General features: G+C 35.7%; 2 protein-coding genes across 3 annotated transcripts in view; one reads left to right on the forward strand and one right to left on the reverse strand.

Annotated features, from left to right (window-relative positions):
* The window catches only part of LOC101744668 (autophagy-related protein 16-1), a 168,092-nt gene that overhangs the window by 7,542 nt on the left and 142,288 nt on the right, over positions 1-18,262 (forward strand). For both annotated transcript variants that reach the window (XM_038011746.2, XM_038011747.2), the window contains 2 exons: positions 689-794; positions 3,055-3,197. In XM_038011746.2, coding sequence (XP_037867674.1) covers positions 689-794; positions 3,055-3,197 — 249 coding nt within the window. The remainder of the gene's footprint in view (positions 1-688; positions 795-3,054; positions 3,198-18,262) is intronic.
* Positions 12,378-18,262, reverse strand: part of LOC101744039 (uncharacterized) — a 51,506-nt gene continuing 45,621 nt past the window's right edge. Inside the window, exons 6-11 of the mRNA XM_004930540.5 lie at positions 15,360-15,454; positions 14,744-14,985; positions 14,422-14,666; positions 14,085-14,334; positions 13,831-14,001; positions 12,378-13,716 (exon numbers count right to left, since the gene is read on the reverse strand). Coding sequence (XP_004930597.1) covers positions 13,216-13,716; positions 13,831-14,001; positions 14,085-14,334; positions 14,422-14,666; positions 14,744-14,985; positions 15,360-15,454 — 1,504 coding nt within the window. The 3' untranslated portion in view covers positions 12,378-13,215. The remainder of the gene's footprint in view (positions 13,717-13,830; positions 14,002-14,084; positions 14,335-14,421; positions 14,667-14,743; positions 14,986-15,359; positions 15,455-18,262) is intronic.

Genomic DNA, 18,262 nt, shown 5'->3' on the forward strand with positions numbered 1-18,262 from the left:
ACTCGCTCACATGCACATCTCTGCAACGCTTTTATAGTCGATACATTTCTAGAATCGTCGAGTACATTCGAAGTGAGTTTCCGCTATCTGACAATAGAGAGCGTTATACTTCTCGAGTCTTCTAGATGTTACTAGATACTTCGATATTCGTTGGGCTATTCGGCGATAGATGGCGTTACACTTACCAGCGTAACATTATTTTACTGGCGTCGATATGCAGATATGCTTACCGACCACCTAATGTTAAGCAGTTACTAGAGATCACAGACATCACAACAAGCATAATCTAGTCGTGATATAATGTCAAAGTTTGAATGTAACTGTAAGGACACTGTTTCACCTTGAAACTAGAATGCATGAATACTTTGCAGTGGGAACAGGCAAATTGGTAGTGGGTACCAGTAAATACCTAGGTCTAGTTCTAGGACTCATATATGTGTGTACTATTTTTGAGTCCAAAAATCTCGTACAATAAAAAAAACTATTATAGATCAGAATGTAATAAAACATTATTATTACTACTTATTTACGAATATTTTTAAAAACGTGCTTATGTTGTTAAAAATATACCTGAAATTGAAAATTTTCTTTGAGTTCAGGATACGCGACTAGGTTATAATATATCGAATAATAAAGTGTGTATGGAATTTAAAAAATAATAATACTTAAACAAATTGACTGATTTTAGGACGCGCACGATGGAGAAGTGTATGCCGTAAAATGGAGTCCGACAGATCGACTGGTGGCGACCGGCGGCGCGGACAGAAAAGTAAAGTTATGGGATGTTTCGAAAAGTGAGTGAAATAGCGTTTTAATAATATACCTAAAATAAAAAAGGAATATTTGATAGTACATTACCGGTAGGCAGCGGCTTTTAACGGTAGGCAGCGGCTTGGCTCTGCCCCTGGCATTGCTGAAGTCCATGGGCGACGATAACCACTCACCATCAGGTGGGCCGTATGCTCGTCTGCCTACAAGGGCAATAAAAATAAAAAAAAAACATTGTTGTCGGGTTCGTGATTATCAAAGATGTAGTTTTCCAATTCCGAAGTTATAACCAAGCGCTGTGACTCGTCCTTGTTCTAAAGATGTTTGAAAAGAGTCGTTACGATACTACGTTGTGGTAGCGTGTATTTTAAGCCTGCACGGGTAACACCAATCTGCCTATTCCTGCCATGAGTGCTATTAGGGTGCTTAGTGCGAGTTTTTAACGTTCTAGATAGCGTAAAAGTTAACTCAGTTGGAACGTTTGTCTACGTGTGCCTCGAGCGGCGCTGTTCCAACTGTATACAAATTTGAGTTAACTTTTACGCTATCGAGAACGTTAAAAAACTCGCACTAAGCACCCAGTTCCAGTTTGTAGAGTGGTACAGCCTTTATAGTTGACACCTCGACCTCATGTCTCCAGGTACAATAAATGTATTGTAATATTTATGGGTTCTCCCGTAACCACTTCACCGGATGGTTCGTAAACACATTCAACCATGGAAACTAAAAAAAAGTAACCCAAAAATATGTACAGAATATGTATTCGACAAAGACAATATTTGAAATAATTAATGTTAAGAAAAGGCAATTTATCAAACAAACCTAACATTAAACGGTCAATATTTCACTGCAGAATGATTCGGAACGTTGAAATAAAAAAAAAAGTGTTACGTGAAACTTTTTAGTAAATTTTCACTACGTCTCTTAGCTACAAGGCATATTAAGTAATCAAGATTTATATCTTACCAGGAATTTCTTAAGCCTGAAATGGAAATCAAAATTCTTGAATATATGTACGCCGATATATACCCTATTACAGTTTTGTTAAGACTCGAAGTTTTTTAAGGGATTAGGAATTTAAAATGTAGATGAATGAGCATCTAATGGCAGTGACGTCATCGGACATAATTTTATATTCTAGTAGTAAACAATGACCGTAAATATCAATATGAATTGGTGCTAAAGTTAAAAAAGTAATACCTCAATCAATTTACTTTTTTAGTTAAAATAAAAATGTTTGGGTAAAAATAATAATAATAATAATATAATAATTTATTTATTAACCTTGAAAACATTTACACATAACAGTTTGCTAAAAACTCTCCACACTAGGCACTGCCTGTCTCGTGGAGTTTTTTACAGGAGTATCTTAAAACTAGTAATAACGGTGCTGAATATACGAGTAAATCAAAATAGGTAAGCGAATATTATACATTTATATATACACACACATATATATATATATTTACATACATACACATACACACACATACACATATATATAAAAAGAAAAGGAACAGGTGTAATGATTTTTACCATAGGTACGTGTTTAGGGTTACTTAATGCATTTCAGAAACTCCTCCGAAAAAGAGTAAGACCAATTAAGCAGTTCTTTTGTTAACTTTCTTTTAACTTCTTCGTAATTTAGGTTAAGAATTTTGTATTTTTTGTTGAGTCTGTTATATAAGTATGGTTTATGTAGGAGCTAAAACGGCGAGCAAAAGCCGTCCTAACTGAGGGCGTCGGGATTATAGGAGTACGTTTTGTAACAAGAACTTTGAAGTTGGTAATTTTAGGAACTTCTCTGTGGTAATCAAGGGCTGCCCTAAGGATAAATATTCTTCTCACGCTCAGGACCCCAAATTCTTTAAAGAGAGTGTCTGTGGGATACCGAAATTGTTCCTTTAAAATAGTTTTCAATACTGCTCTCTGAGCTCTTTCAAGGGTAATTAGATGAGAAGTGGCTGCTCCGCCCCAGGCCAGAATGCAGTATGAGAGTATGGATTGACATAGAGCGATTTATTAATTTAGGCATTTACATATAAATAAGTAAAGTTAACATTATTGGGTGTAAAATACAATTTTATGTCTGTGTTTATATCTGGAGCGTGTGTATTATATCTCAAGGTCGGTGGCACACTTACGTTATAGATGTCTATGGGCTCCAGTAATCACTTAGCACCAGGTGGGCTGTGAGCTCGTCCATCCATCTAAGCAATATAAAAAAAAACACGGACTAATCTAAATCGGCTACATACAACTTTTCAATTCACCCCTTCCTTACAGGTATTGTTGAAAACAAGGGTACATTAGTTGGTTCGAATGCGGGTGTCATGTCTGTGGACTTTGATTCCACGGGCGCGTACATTGTGGGCGCTTCCAATGACTTCGCGAGTCGCGTATGGACGGTCGCCGATCAGAGGTTAAGGGTAAGTTGCACTTGAATCATAAAATTACATTGATATTTTATTATTAATATACAGAAACAAGATATTCCAGATTAGCTTCTAGCAACGTTCAAGATAAATGTTTAATTTTCGAAGTGATTTATTTTCTTCTAAGCACATTAATTAATACATACGCACACAGCCCTTACGCACGCATACATAAACAATCCATTGAAATTATAATGACGCATGAAATTTAAAGCAGACAATGTACGCTCATGGACATCAGCTTAGGACTATCGCTTAGGACTATTAAACGACGTTTGAACGTAGTACTCGCAAACATCTTGGAAAAGAGTTCATTTCAGAGCGGAGTCATACATGGCAAAAAGGATTTGTACACGCACTGTGTCAATTCGGCTCATTTATCGGACGCTGCTATAGTCCTAGAGATAGCTGGACAAAATCACTCGATGCCTCAAACCACTACGAATTACTTATCATATCGACGCTTGAAAGGCAAACATGACTAAACGACAATAACTGCTTTGTACATAAATGATAGGCAATAACCATATTCGATGTGCAAAAAAATATATTTCTAGGTCTATTAAAATCATTTCTACTACAGCTAGATTCGTTAAAATAAATATTGTTTTCAGGTATTTCAACTTTAAATTAGTCTACTGTAAAGTTCACGCATTGTCGCTTAGTCACGTTTGCCTTTCAAGCGTCGATATATAATCGATTAAAACGATTAATCGATTCGATCGATTAATAGATTTTTCAATACCTACAACATAATATCAATCGGTACCAATATCAGAATTCTAAAATGTATAAAAAGTGTCCTACGATACTTTTGTCATTTACTGCAGTGTAAATACATTGTCGCAGGCTGGTAACCTTAAACAACAGAGGTCCATACGTACAATTAAAAAAAAAAAAACCAACAACGTAATGTTAATTGACTCATATCAGCTCATATAACATTCGAGTCGTTATTAAATTCACAAAAGAAATCAATGATCTTTCGTGTTATTGGTTCTCCAATAATAAAATAAGAGATAACATAAAAAATGTGACTTTCATCAGACCGCTGCTTTTCAGTACCTGACAGGAATATGCGAACAAGAATGTTGATTGCTATTTCGTGAGCATTGTCGGGTTACGATCTAATCAGTGACCGAAAGATGACAGGTCTAGGTCATAACTAAAGAGTATTAGGCTAAATTCGTTATGTTTATACATAGCAGAACTAATTAGGCTTAGCTTAAAAGAAATGGCGTTTCGTGTTCCACTTACGTTGAGCATGATAGTTCAAGTATAATTAATGTTACATTTAGCACCAGCCTGTCTCTTTCTGCCGTAAAGCAGTTATATGTTCTAGCTTGACGTTGGAACAGATCGTATAAAAAAAAACGAAACTTCAATGTAATTTCAAAACAATTGGCTTTCACATTTTGACATCCAATTAAACATGGCTTGGAAAAATATAGATCATAATGTATTTTTTTTTTTTATGAAGAACCTATTGATTTTCCTATGATTGCCTTATTTGGTATATATTTAAATTTAATTTATGTAAACATTGTCGACCTAAAGATGTTATTAAAGTAACATTTTCATATAGCATCTATTGTGAAAATTACGGAGTTCGGATGTGATAGTAAAATATTTTGATGTAAAAAAAATTTAATAATCGATAAATTTGAGAAACAGTGGTCGCCTATGAACTGTTAAACGTTTATCAAAACTGCAGTCTAATAATAAGTTAGTTGAACAATAATGGTGTACGTCAGTTTGGATGTTAGTATTGAGCTCGGAAGGCGGGGTCACGAACACGATCATCTATTAACGGATTGTTAGTCCGCGTCTGCGCTTCGTGATCCCTCGCTGATCACTTCCGACATTACACTTTGATACCGATTCTTCATTTTTGATTTGTATAGGTATAACAGCATTAAGCCGGCCAGGCAATTTGTTTAAGTATACATTATAAATCTGAATTGTTTACGAGGACAACCACAATAATTTATCGTTGGACACAGTAGTTTAATAAAGGCCGAACAGATTAACTTAATTTTATACGTACTAGCTTGATTTTCATCATAAATTTCGTGTCAGTCAGGCCTCAACTTGACTATCTTCTATTTGTTCCGAGATCGTTGATCGTCTAAGAGAATCTTGTACTTCTTTACCTGACATAAATCGCAAGAATGAGATAAATATATTTATATCGTGGAACTCAAGACCTTTATCTAATTATGGGAAGACATAATTCACATTACACTTTATATGTTAGCCGTAAAGTACTCTAAAGGTATATTACCCTTTCGCCCACCCATATTGCGGAAGTTTTCGTGCGAAAATAAATGAGTGCTTGCTTTCTCATCAAACCCTTATTCAAACACACGAGTCAGCACGAACGTCAACAAATTATCGAGTACGCCCACTCGTTTACTGACCGATCGATTATTCGATCGCGTATCGAATTGAATCCAATACTTTTACATTGTATACCATTATAGTTGCATATTTATTAATGTACCATACGTACTTAGATTTATTGCTCAATTAATATTGCTTAAAGAATATACGGTGATATTTTATTGCACCGATTAATTCGCATTTACCGAGAACAAATAACAAAATTAGAATTATTTTAAAGGCGATTAGAATAACACTGAAACTATAGTAGTTAGTAGCTTTAGATTGATTTTTTTTGTTTTAGGCATCACAATCGAGAAAAAAAATATAAGTATAAAAACTAAATACATTTTTTGCAAAGAATTTAAAACTGATTTTGTTACACAAAACTTACAAATGGCTGATGTGTCATCTTTATTAAAAATATTACTTTAAAGGTCTATGATATATTATAATTTCGAATTTGACGTTTCGGATACATTACAGTGCTAAGTAATCGACTATAAACACTTTTTATTATTCTCTAAGGCTTTCGCGAGATGACTAAAACTGCTACTACAATCGGCCGGTGACCATGAAAAGTATGTGAATGATGGAAAATCGTAGCTTAATCTAACAAAACCCTTAACCGTAAAAAAATTAGACAAACTACTTAAAAATCCATGGATGGATACATTCACCGTGCGGGTCCCGGGTCCAGCATGTTGCAGAGAATGAGGAATTTACACAAAGAATGCCAGCGGACCTGTCACGGGTGTAGTATAGGTTTAAGGGGAATTGTCAATACGAATTACGCTCACCACAATTCTCCGCATTTCCCTCCCTGCCTTGCCAAATCTGGTAAGAACCTACTAGTGCGGCTTTTTCAAATATAGAATTTACGGATGTTCTCCACAAACCAAGGTCTTTTAGTAGATTACAGAGATACAGATTTCGCTAGCATACTCTCGCTCCCAATTCGACAGCTTATAAACTAACCACGTATCCATTTTCTGTTAACTCGTTCGTAAGACGGTATTTGTTTCTTTGTTTATGGTCTTTAGGTATGTTTGTTTCCTACGGTACACTGAGCTCTACTAGTATTATATGTTAGATTATTCTAGAAACAAGGAATATATCGGTATACAAGACAAAAATCGGACGTTCTCGGAGAATTTTGAATATTTCACATTCGCGTCTCGTATTTGTAAACACTGTATATTATTTGAGCGTTATGTGGCGTTTAAGAGAGGAAAATCGACAAAAATGCCAGTTTTGTGGAAAGAAAATTCTTGGATTTTGCATCTTTTGCATTTTCGTTTTTATAATGCGCATTCTCACAAGACCATCATTATAAACGATTTTTTTACAAAACACTTTACAAATACTATCGAGCAATGACTTTATTCACCAGATACAGCTCTAACCGACTTCTTTTTTTTCCTAATTCAAATTACCTGTTCCTGGCAACTATTGACATGCGGTAGGAGACATAAAAGTGAATTAGCGGTAAGAATTGACCTCAATTCCGGAAAAACCTTTAAAAGATATTATAATGATTGGATTTTATTTATTGGTGTAAGCGTCTTGTTTCTGAAGAAGTATGCATTGAAAATAATAATTTAAATTACTAACATTTTGTCTACTATTAATCTTTTCCCGGTACTTTCTTGACAGAGTAGTATAACAGTTTCTTCTTGATTACTTTAACTCGTAAATGCTTTATTTTTAAAAAGCCATCCCTATATTCATGAGTGCTGTATGGGCGTGAATATTTATTTATTTCTACATCGCAAGACCGTCTGCGTGAGTGCGGATAGGACTATCTCGTTGTAAATAAATTCACAAATTGCACATTGAATACCACTAACCGATGCTGTACAATCATTAAATAATGAACCAAATCGATTACGCTAGTGCTCTCAAAGCTTCGTGGATTTACGATCATAAATAATTTATGGTACATCTCGATTGCTTTGTTTATATTATTGCCTGTGATGGTTACAGAGGAATGACATCTAAATTTGGATCATTGCACTAAAATTTGCTTTAATGAATGTAGCCCGTAATAAAACTTTTTTTTCTGTCTAAGCTGGTAACCTAGAGGCCATGTCACCGTAACCGGGCGAGTAGGCTAGCTCACGGGATTCTAATCTGAGGACGTTACTAATATTAATCCTAGCAAGAGCAGTGCTTCGCAGAATCTACCACCCGATCGCGACACACCGAGAAGCTCAGGCGAGAAACTTAGTGGGCTGCATCTGTGGATTAATTAACCCGTCGCTTGCGACGAAGGGTTCGGCGAGGACGGTGACCGGTGCTTGAGGTACCTGAAAGCACTGTTAATCGATTGGGAGGATCCATAAATACGTGTTTAGGGCAACGTCGACTGTTTACCATTCGGTCCACAGATTCGAGAACGATGACCGGAGCTTGTCGTACCTAAAAGCACCGAAATGACGTGTTTTGGGTGACGTCGAGTATTTACTTTATATATTTTTAGTAGCTTGATGAATGAAGAAAGCATAATCAAAAGACAATTGGAAATCAATTTCTAACTCCTTGAAATTTTTCTAGTAAACGTAACTCAAAACGTATATGGTAACAATATGACACGATGTGGTATAAGGCTGGTCTGATGATTAATCTGAAAGCCGGGTGAGAAAATCTTCGAATACGTATCACATGGTAAAGTTTGGGCTCATTAGATTTGTCTTATCGATCACTTACGACTTATAAAATACGGTTATGGTTTTTTAAACTATTGCTTACATATAAATATTACGAATATATTTCAAGTAAAAAAATATAACGTATTTCAAAATTGCCGTGCAAAATTTATTAGCTCAACTAAACCCAGTCAGGACATTTGAAACCAAAATATACAATTTCATAGCTTTAAAAACAATTTGTAATAGTAGTAATGTATTTAAAAAAAACAGCGATTCAAACGCTTTACAAAAACAGCAATTCAAAATTCACTAACGTAAAAACATCCTCTATTTACGTTTTTAGTGCTTTATTAAATATGGTCCAGCTCCGGTATGGTGTACATTCGTTAAGCTTCCACTGAAAAAACGATACCTGTTTTACTTAAAAACAAACGAGTGAAATGTTCATTGCAATTTAAATACCATGGGCAGTATAAAAATAGGATCAAAAAAGAGATGGAGGTCACCCGAGTATTCGGGCGACTGGCACACGGCGAAATTAAAGTGCCAAGTTGCAGATTCGGTTGTTAATTGAGTGAAATGAAATTATCCGTTATTTTCTCAGAACCAGATTTCAGTGTCGAGTGCACTTAAATATTAAGTAAAAGGAACAAAATAACTTTCCAACGAATTCTTACGTCTTTCGCACAATCATTAAGCCTTAATTAATAATATAACTTTCGAATATTAATTACCAAGAAATTTAATAAGCTAATTTTGTATCGTAGCTGGAAAGTAAATTTATATGTAAAGTAATGTCAACACAAAAATACATATGTATATTGATCTTAAATCTAATACATTTCTGGAAGTGGGGTGTCAAATTTATAATGATATAGACATTCAAGCATATTTCGTTTGCACTGGTGGTAGGACCTCTTGGGAGTCCGCACGGGTAGGTACCACCACCCCGCCTATTTCCGCCGTGAAGCAGCAATGCGTTTCGGTTCGAAGGGTGGGGTAGCCGTTGTAACTATACTTGAGACCTTAGAACTTGTATCTCGAGGTGGGTGGCGCATTTACGTTGTAGATGTCTATGGGCTCCAGTAACCAGGTGGGCTGTGAGCTCGTCCATCCATCTAAGCAATAAAAATAAATAATCTCAATTTTAAAGTTTTAAATGTTCTACAAAATACTAAAAAAATATATTTATGTAGTAGGTAATGATTTTGATAAGTTGATAAATTGCATTGTTGATTACCCATTCGCAAGTTTCTAATACTATTGTAAAATCTCGGCCCTATTTTATAATACTTTATTATTATAAATATTTATTAGTTAGTTGCAATTTAACACAAGATTCGGCCAACTTTCTAAAATTTTCGGGTAAAAATAATCCATACTTAATATTATAACATCCAAAAATTACGCCTTTTACTACTCAAGCGGTTTTTTTTTTTTGGCATACACGTTATCAAAGGCCCAGAAAACAGTATAGAGTATTTTGCATTTTAAAAAAAGTATTGTAATATTCTCGAGGAATGGCAAAATAACTTTTAGAGGGTCCGGCATGACAACTTAATATATGTATTAGATATCTAAAATCGCAACAAGACAACTTGCATACATTCACGGGAAAGGCTCCTGTGATACCCCGGGATATAAAAAAAATGCATAGTAAGTAGGGCAGGCCTACATTATTTAATTGCGTAGATTGGAGAACAATCTCATGGCCCACCTAGTGGAAAGTGGCTATTGCAGCCCAAATATATCCCACTTTAAGATATAAGGTCTAATTCTGGATTATATTGTAAAACGACCGTACCCTTCTAACCGGAACGCATGACTGCTTCGCGGCTGGAATAGGCAGACCGGGGCTATCTATACAGACTTACAATACATCCTAGTAAAATGACATTAAAACAAACAGTACATAAGCAAGTCTTCCCAGTACCATGGTCAGCTATATACAGCATTGCTTGTGTCCAATGCCCAGAATTTGTACCTATTAACGCCAAAGAGAAGAACATGCAACCTAACATATAGCAGCATCCTCAAATAATGTATATTTTGTGGTTGAAAAAATTAAAAAATACATTACTGGGTGTGAAGCCGCGAGTAAAAAAACTAGTAAAAAATAAATACCCTCAGCATTATCTCATGTATCTATGCCAAAGGAATTGTTACGATTGCATGCAACCCAGGTAATTCCGAAACGGTGTTGTGACCTCTGAATCTCATCGATCGTTCCGCACATTCCTATGTTTGTATGCTCATAGGAACACGGGCTTCAGACCTTTCTCTTAAATATTCAAGAAGTGAAGAGGCTATTGTCGTCGCTTACTTTCCTTTCCAAACGAAAGTGTCCTGATTCTTATTAAACAGTCAGTTTTAAATGCATATTTGTCACGACATAATTGTATTCAATTGGAAATGTTTTAATAAGAAAGTTCCTTTACGACTCGTAAGTTTGGTTTTTGCAGGAAAATACAAAAGTATAAATTAATATAATTCAATTTAAAATAAAATTAATATAACCTAACAAAATTCAAGGTTTATGTTTATATTATTTTCACACAATGGACTCACTAAATATGTATTAACCTGTATCAGTTACAAGTTATGATAAAGTATGTTAAAAAACATCACTATCTCGTTCCTTAGTTTAATTAGTTTGTTTAAATAAAAACTGGTAACAAAAGCAAATAAGAAAAAAATTGGATCTATTCCGAAACATGATACAAATATGAAAACCGGGTAAAGCAGACTTTTTTAAATGCAGAAATATGTGATTTTGAAAACGCATTACGACTGAGTCGACATGCCCATTGAAGAAGTTATTGCCCATCGTCTCACATAAATCGTTGTCAAGCATCCATTCGTTTTATTTTTACGCATGTTGCGATTCCGGTGGTCACAGTCGATTCCTTTCTATGAATATTTCATATTATTCTGAACAACTTTATCTCTGACAACAATGTTACATTCAACATTTAAATTTTATAGTCCTATGAAAGTACTGGGCCCATTGTCGTCAACAACAAAATTGCGTATATAAGCAGTTATAATCTGTATACGTCTAGTAGCAAGCCGTTTAATCCAAAATTATAGCAATGCAATGCATTAAGAAATTAGCATCATCATAACGTCCTTACTTTGCACATTTAAAACGGATTAAACTCGGCTTCAGACCTTTTGTTCCTTACGTAAACGCGTGCTAAGATTAGATTATTTTTAATTAGATTTTTTTTCCCAAAAATATTTAAATACGACGTTATCGAGAACAGATTTTTTTGGATGTTTTGCCATGTTAAGTGATCTGTATCGAATCAAATAAATTCTCAAATAAAAATCTAAATCACTAATACCTAATATTATTGTTGGCATACTAAGTGTACCTATATGAACAAGAATGCACGTGCTTTGTGCACTTGCTGCTTTCATCTAGATATGCGAAGAACATTTAGCAGACCGCTAATATTCAACACTAACTCAGCAAGGAAGGCGGCACGTGTCTGTTTGTCGCGTGCCGTCGTCAGCGTAAGGCGATTTAATCTCATGCACGAATGTGTACTCGAGAGTCGAGACCTGCCCCTTTAGACGTGATAATGCCGCGCGAACCTTGACTTTGAGATCACATCTTATTGATGTGTGCCGTTGCCGGTCCGAGAACTATCCAGATCATTGCCTCTAAGGTGTTTCTGTAACATTATCTTTTTTTATAATGTCTTACTCAATATGGTAAACTAAATTTATTTTAGAGATTGTGTCTGGTAATTGTACGCCGTGGTCTATTTTGTTTGTAATAATCCAATATATTTTTTACCCTCTAACTTTATTAGTATGTAAGATTATGAATATGGAAACAAATGCAATGAAGATTTCGAACTCGTATCTCAAAGTTGGTGAAGATATCATTTTGTTATAGTAGTTGTATACTCCAGTAATCGCTTAACATCAGATTTATCGTGTGAATGAGCTCATCTGTCCATTTAAGCTAACGTAAAATATAAACAGACCTGTAGCAAACAAACTCCGAATGTACTAACATAAGGTAATAATTTAAATCACAGATGTAGTATTTCAATGAGCGATTTAAAAATTTTAACATTTAAAATTTGAAAAGGTTCGTGGTTTATTTCTTTCAAATAAAAAACACAGATATTTAAAAATATTTATTCCAAATAAATGACCTGATGACAATCGGACGGATGAAATAAGACGCTCTTTAAAAGCGTAAACGATTTCTTTATATTATGTTTAAGATGCATTTTTAATAATTAAGTCTACATAATTCTACCTGTGTTTACTCTTAAGCTTTCTTTAGCTTAATTTAGATAGTTATGTTAGAAATTTATTAAATAGATATAAATCGGTCATAAACTATGTAAATAAAATTATCCTAAATTCAAATAAATACGATGTCGGGACGGCCGTCAATCCATCGTTGCTTGACTTAGGTCGCACGTTCGCTAATCTACTTAAGGTACTGCAATTTTACTTTTATCTATCTCTATGATTAACTTCAGGCTTATTCTACATTTAATATATATGGTACAATACTAAACAGATTACCGCGAACAGCTTTCTGCGTTTTTAAATGAGAAGAACGAATGAGCGACGTGATCTCGATTACGACTCACGGCCGCGGTCCCGCAAACGACATCAGAGATGGGGACAAGTAAGCGTCCTTACAAAAATCAAAAACTTGCACTACGATCACATAACGCGCCGGCCCTAACATTCGTCCACATTTGCGCACGCTTTTGTGGTCGTCCCCTTCTCCGTGTCGTGCACTCTCACATCTTTCGCCCGCACATAGCGTATGACGCGGAAGTGCTCGGACACTATTAATAAATAACCGCTGTCGTGGTCCTGTACTCTTCAAACAGAGAGTATGTCACTTTTGTATCCGAGAGCCGGGACACGACGGGGGTTTTACAATAACAAAATAAACTACTATTGCGAACGTTGATCACGTCGACATGTTTAGCGATTCTTCAAAAGTGCCTCTGATGTGCACGAGGGAAGCTCGCATCGTAGACCTTGCACAGCGATGAGGGTGCGTTAGGGCCTGGAAGAAGTTCGGCAGCTTTTGCAGCAGCACGTCTTCGTTGCCAACTGCAGGTCCACGCTGCAAGTACTACTAGTTGAGCTGCCAAGAAAGCGGCCGCAGCTAGCATGGCTCCTGAAGCATTCACACAAGTTCCGTCGGTCTCTCTTACATATACTGCATCCTCTGTGACATTCTTAGCACGTTGTTTGTCGAATCCGAATTTATCAGTAATCTGGATGGTCTGCACGAGAAGCATATCATCTGTAGGTGTAGCAGATGTAGAACGCCTCTTCCTACGACCGTATGACATTACTGAACGTAATTCATTCGGACCGCCATCACATTGCACTGGTTCGCAAGTAGGCATACAAGGAGTCACCAAGGCACGGAATTGCACAACTTCTGACGAAGGGAATTTGAAGGCGTCGAAATGTGATAGCAGCGTCTGTAAAAAATTAATCAGTATTACAATCAAAAAAACATTTCCAATGTAAAAATTAAAATGAATATTAATTAGACACTTCAAGGTAAAGTTGAAGTTGAAGGAATTTTAATTTACCTTTCCGCTTAAAGTGGACTTGAATAGTGGCCCCATGATAAAATGTTCTGTAGGGCAACCATCGCTGTCGATAAGCGTGATTTCGCTGGAGTCAACACCATCCATGGCAACAAGTTCTCGCACGAAGATCTCGAATGGTGAGTTGGGATCCATAATTTCAAATCGGAGAGCCTAAAATTTTAATAAAAGGTTAGTAAGACGCTTCCGTTGTAAAAAATCAATCAAAAGACTGAGTAAAGATGAATTAAAATTACCAATGGATCTCCAACTTCAGCGGAAGCAATAGTATCGTCACCACTCCTGTCTGTGATTCTCATCGCTACGTTGGGTGAGTCTACAATAACTTCCTCGGACAGACCAGTTTGAATGTCTCCGTGAATTCCAAGATCGACTTCATTGGCAACAGTCTTGTTTGTCAAATCATACTGACAAGTAACCGCTAAACCAAGATCAGACGAAGTTACGATTGTGTCGTGGTGTTGAATAACAACGTCATTTAAATACCTGTCGATTGAAATCGATGATTTATTACAAGAAATTCACTTTTAATAAAATAACTTATAACCATCTTTTATTCAAAAATATCGTTACCTTCCAAGTCCGTTTTGTTTAACATTACATTCGATATTGTTATAACCCATGTGCAGTTCAAACTCAAGACTCTGTTTGACATCTACGACGCAAGAGTTTGGACTTCCTTTAGCATAGATTTTGCCGTCAAACAATTTGGATGTTTGAATTTTGGCAACCATGTCACCAGCACGACAGTCAATGGATACGTTGTAACAGGATGACAGTTCGTAAGTGGCTGCTTCGGGAACTTCCAAATAAGGATCCTAAAAAAATACTCATTGGTTAACTCCTATACTTACATATCATTAGCAGCTAGGTATAGTTATAGAAGAGTATATACCTGGATATCAGCGAGTGTAGCCCGAGAGTGATGAGAGAGACGACAGACGTGGTCACCAGTATCACCGTGATCATATGAGTGACAACGGAAAGGCGAATTTAGACAAAGTTCTCGGCATTCTTCAATAGTCTGCACGTCTTGATATACGGAATCAACAGTCTTAAGAATACGTCCACCCATTTTTTTAAACTCGCACAATTTTGTTGGCTCTTCAACGCAGTTGTTCTCCAAATAGTCGGTGTCTAAAAATAGAGCAATATCGATATATATAAAAATGATTGCTGTTAGTTAGTCTCGCTAAAACTCGAGAACGGCTGGACCGATTTGGCTAATTTTGGTTTTAAATTATTTGTGGAAGTCCAGAGAAGGTTTAAAAGGTAGATAAATGTGAAAATGCTCGGAATTAAATAAAAAAAACAATTTTGTTTTCCCTATGATGTTTCCCCCGTCGAACGGATTCCTTTTGTTTGTTTTAAGTTTATTTTATACAAAAGTTTAGGTCTTTTATTTATCGATTGAGGCACTACGAAGTCTGCCGGGTCAGCTAGTATGTAATAAAGTTTTATACTATTATTCGCTAGTAATATAGTTGATGAAACTACGTTAGATTACTTGCCTTCGTTTGATTGAAAAGCGTTGGTTCCCGCCAAGGTGATACGGTCCATGTTAGAGAGCACACACTCGCCGGTTTTATTGTTATAGTTCGCAGATCTGCAACAAAGTTTCACACATTAAATTAACTGTACGTACGCTTTTTGCATCTTTGCCATGGGAATATTTCGTGTCATGAATGGTTTAACCATGATTGGTTTTAGGTTTTCTATAACATATTTATAACTAATTAGTATTTGCGTATATGTTTGATTCAGTATGATCAATTACGGCTATTGTAAATACTACCAGGTTCATGCTAATATCATGACCTAAGAATTCCTCGATGAAGTTGCACTTCTTACAGAACCTGTTTTCGTAAGAGCACGGCTCCTATGATTGTTGACTAATAAATATTGAAAATACTAACTTAATATAATCAATGCGAACGTTACATTATTATCCGTTTATTGTAATTTTATTGTAATGAGCTTTTATCAGAGTACGTGCTGTTTCGATTAAATCGTTTGAACCCATGTTAATATAACTTTTACTTTCTGTTGCTCCGTCGCGACTTATCTACATTTAACTTCATGTAATACAATAATTTGTAACCAAATGCTGTAATGTAGGAATACCAAAGTTTTTTTTTATTGTTCCAAGTGGGTAGTTGAGCTTATGGTCCGTCTCGTGATAACTGGTTTCTAGATCTCATGGACATCACAAAATTAATGTCGCCACTCAATTTGTGATAAGAGTTCGAAGTCTTAATTGAACAGAATCTTTAAAAACCGGAACGCATCAAGAAATCGGCAGGATTGCAGTAAATACCCGTGCGTTAAAGGTTTTGTTTTTTTCAAATGCAAAAAAGAAGTACATACTTTTTGTTGTATTTAATCAAATCACAGAACATTAAATATAGTGGGGCTTATGGCCTTTAATAGTTCCGAAGCTCTCGATCTTTGCTATCGAATGAGCGTTTTGTTCATTATCTTTGTTCATCTAACACTATATTTTCTCTCGATGCACAGCCGATCCTGATCAGATGACCTCTGCTATAAAACTGTGGGAACATTTCTAAAATGCATCGCTTCTCATTCATAAAACACCGTGGCTTGCTCTAAGTTTGAATTGGGTTATTGAAAAACGAACTCGTGACCTGGTTTAAATTTATGAAAGTAAAGATGTTCTTTTTTGCGTTTTTATGAATAGGCAGATGACCTCGTGATCGACTTAATTTTCATTGATCACACTACATATTAGGAACATAATAAGATTAAACTTGAGAAAATTTGGTACATACTGGACACTGATGCTTTTTACAATTAATTATCTTAATTCACTTGATCCCACTTGAGCTATATTCATTCCTAGCCGGATGTGAATTTGTATTTTTTTTGTGAATTTCATTTCATACTTTTACGAAAAGTTCAGAAAATAACATGTTCGCTCTATCGGTTATTGTATCGTGAAAGTAGGAAGTGATAGGGCAGGGCGCTCCCACATCGTATGGTACACCATAGTCAGTCCAGGGAATATTTGCCAAATGTCGTGACTGTCGAAGATCGCGATGTGCGCCGCCCGGGGAGTGCCGACGCCGCTCGCCACACTCAATGGAGATACGACGATTTGTTTCCAACGGTACACGTGTCGGACAAACCTCGCCCGAGCTGAATCGCGCATTTAATCCCCTAATCTTCGTCTCTCCGCTCAGCTCAAGCGAAAAACCCTGAGATGACGGCGCGAAGTCGTGGAATTTATTACCGAGGGACCGTTGTATCGTGAAACGGGTTACGCTGCACAACGTGCTAAAAATATCAATTTTACAGTTAACTTGATACTCTTAAAGGTATTGAACTTTTCAATAAAAAATATTACTACTACTAAAGACTTTACAATCGTTGTTTTATAAAAATTTGCAAACGTTTGAATCGTTTTCGGACAAACATCCGCAAATTTATTTTAATGACTCCAGATCAGAACACAAATAAAATCCATACATACTTGACCCAAACACGCCAGTGAATACGTGCATCGAATGTGAGCATCAGACACTGCACACTATTTATGTTAATGATATCAAAAACCTTACAAGGAAATAAACACAATAGGACAGTCGTGTCTTTAGTACATTAGACGCCTGAGACGCGGGCTGTGCAATTGGCCTCCCCTGCTTTGTATATAATGCTCGTTTGTAAGATTTAGAAACGGAATGACTACCAGGAAGAAGCCGTGACTTATCCACTGAACTTGGCGGCTAAGATGCACCACCATCTAAGGAAACTTGGTGAAGTCTGATTGACTTCGTTATCGAACTTATCGTGTATAAATTAGCTTACTTGTGTGCCTATTTAATGAGGCTCCAACATAACGTTTAATATACTTAAGATCTTGCTTATTAATATTTCATAGGTAACTGTAATGGATAAATAATTTAATGGATAGAAAGTTGCGAATCAAGGATCAAGACAAGAATTATCGATTCGAAGAAATTTGCGACCTTATATGCCAGTAGTTAAAACAGTTACGCAGTAAATTGTAAAGTCGATAGGTAATAGAAGTATGAGTGGCGGACAAAAAACAATATTTTATATACGATCAAAGTTCTAGAAACTACATGATTTTGGTTTGCTAACTTATTTCTCTACAATAAAGCTTGATACATTTATCTGTAATACTAACGTATTTTAAGAAAACTGTTGACTGAGTTTACTTATTACAGAGTTTTATTTTATTAAAATTGCTTCCGTTGTAACGTTACGTTAAGGTTCGTCTCATAACATATATTTTGAAATGAAAGCATCATGTTATCTCGCTTATATTAAGAACAAAAATTAATTAGAAACTCAAGCAAGCTTAGTACTTATATTATATCTAGTGTAATTAATAATATTATTAATTTAATTAAATAGCGAAGTAAATTAGGTT

Source organism: Bombyx mori, chromosome 6, assembly GCF_030269925.1.
Source record: "Bombyx mori chromosome 6, ASM3026992v2".
Taxonomy (NCBI): Eukaryota; Metazoa; Arthropoda; class Insecta; order Lepidoptera; family Bombycidae; genus Bombyx; species Bombyx mori.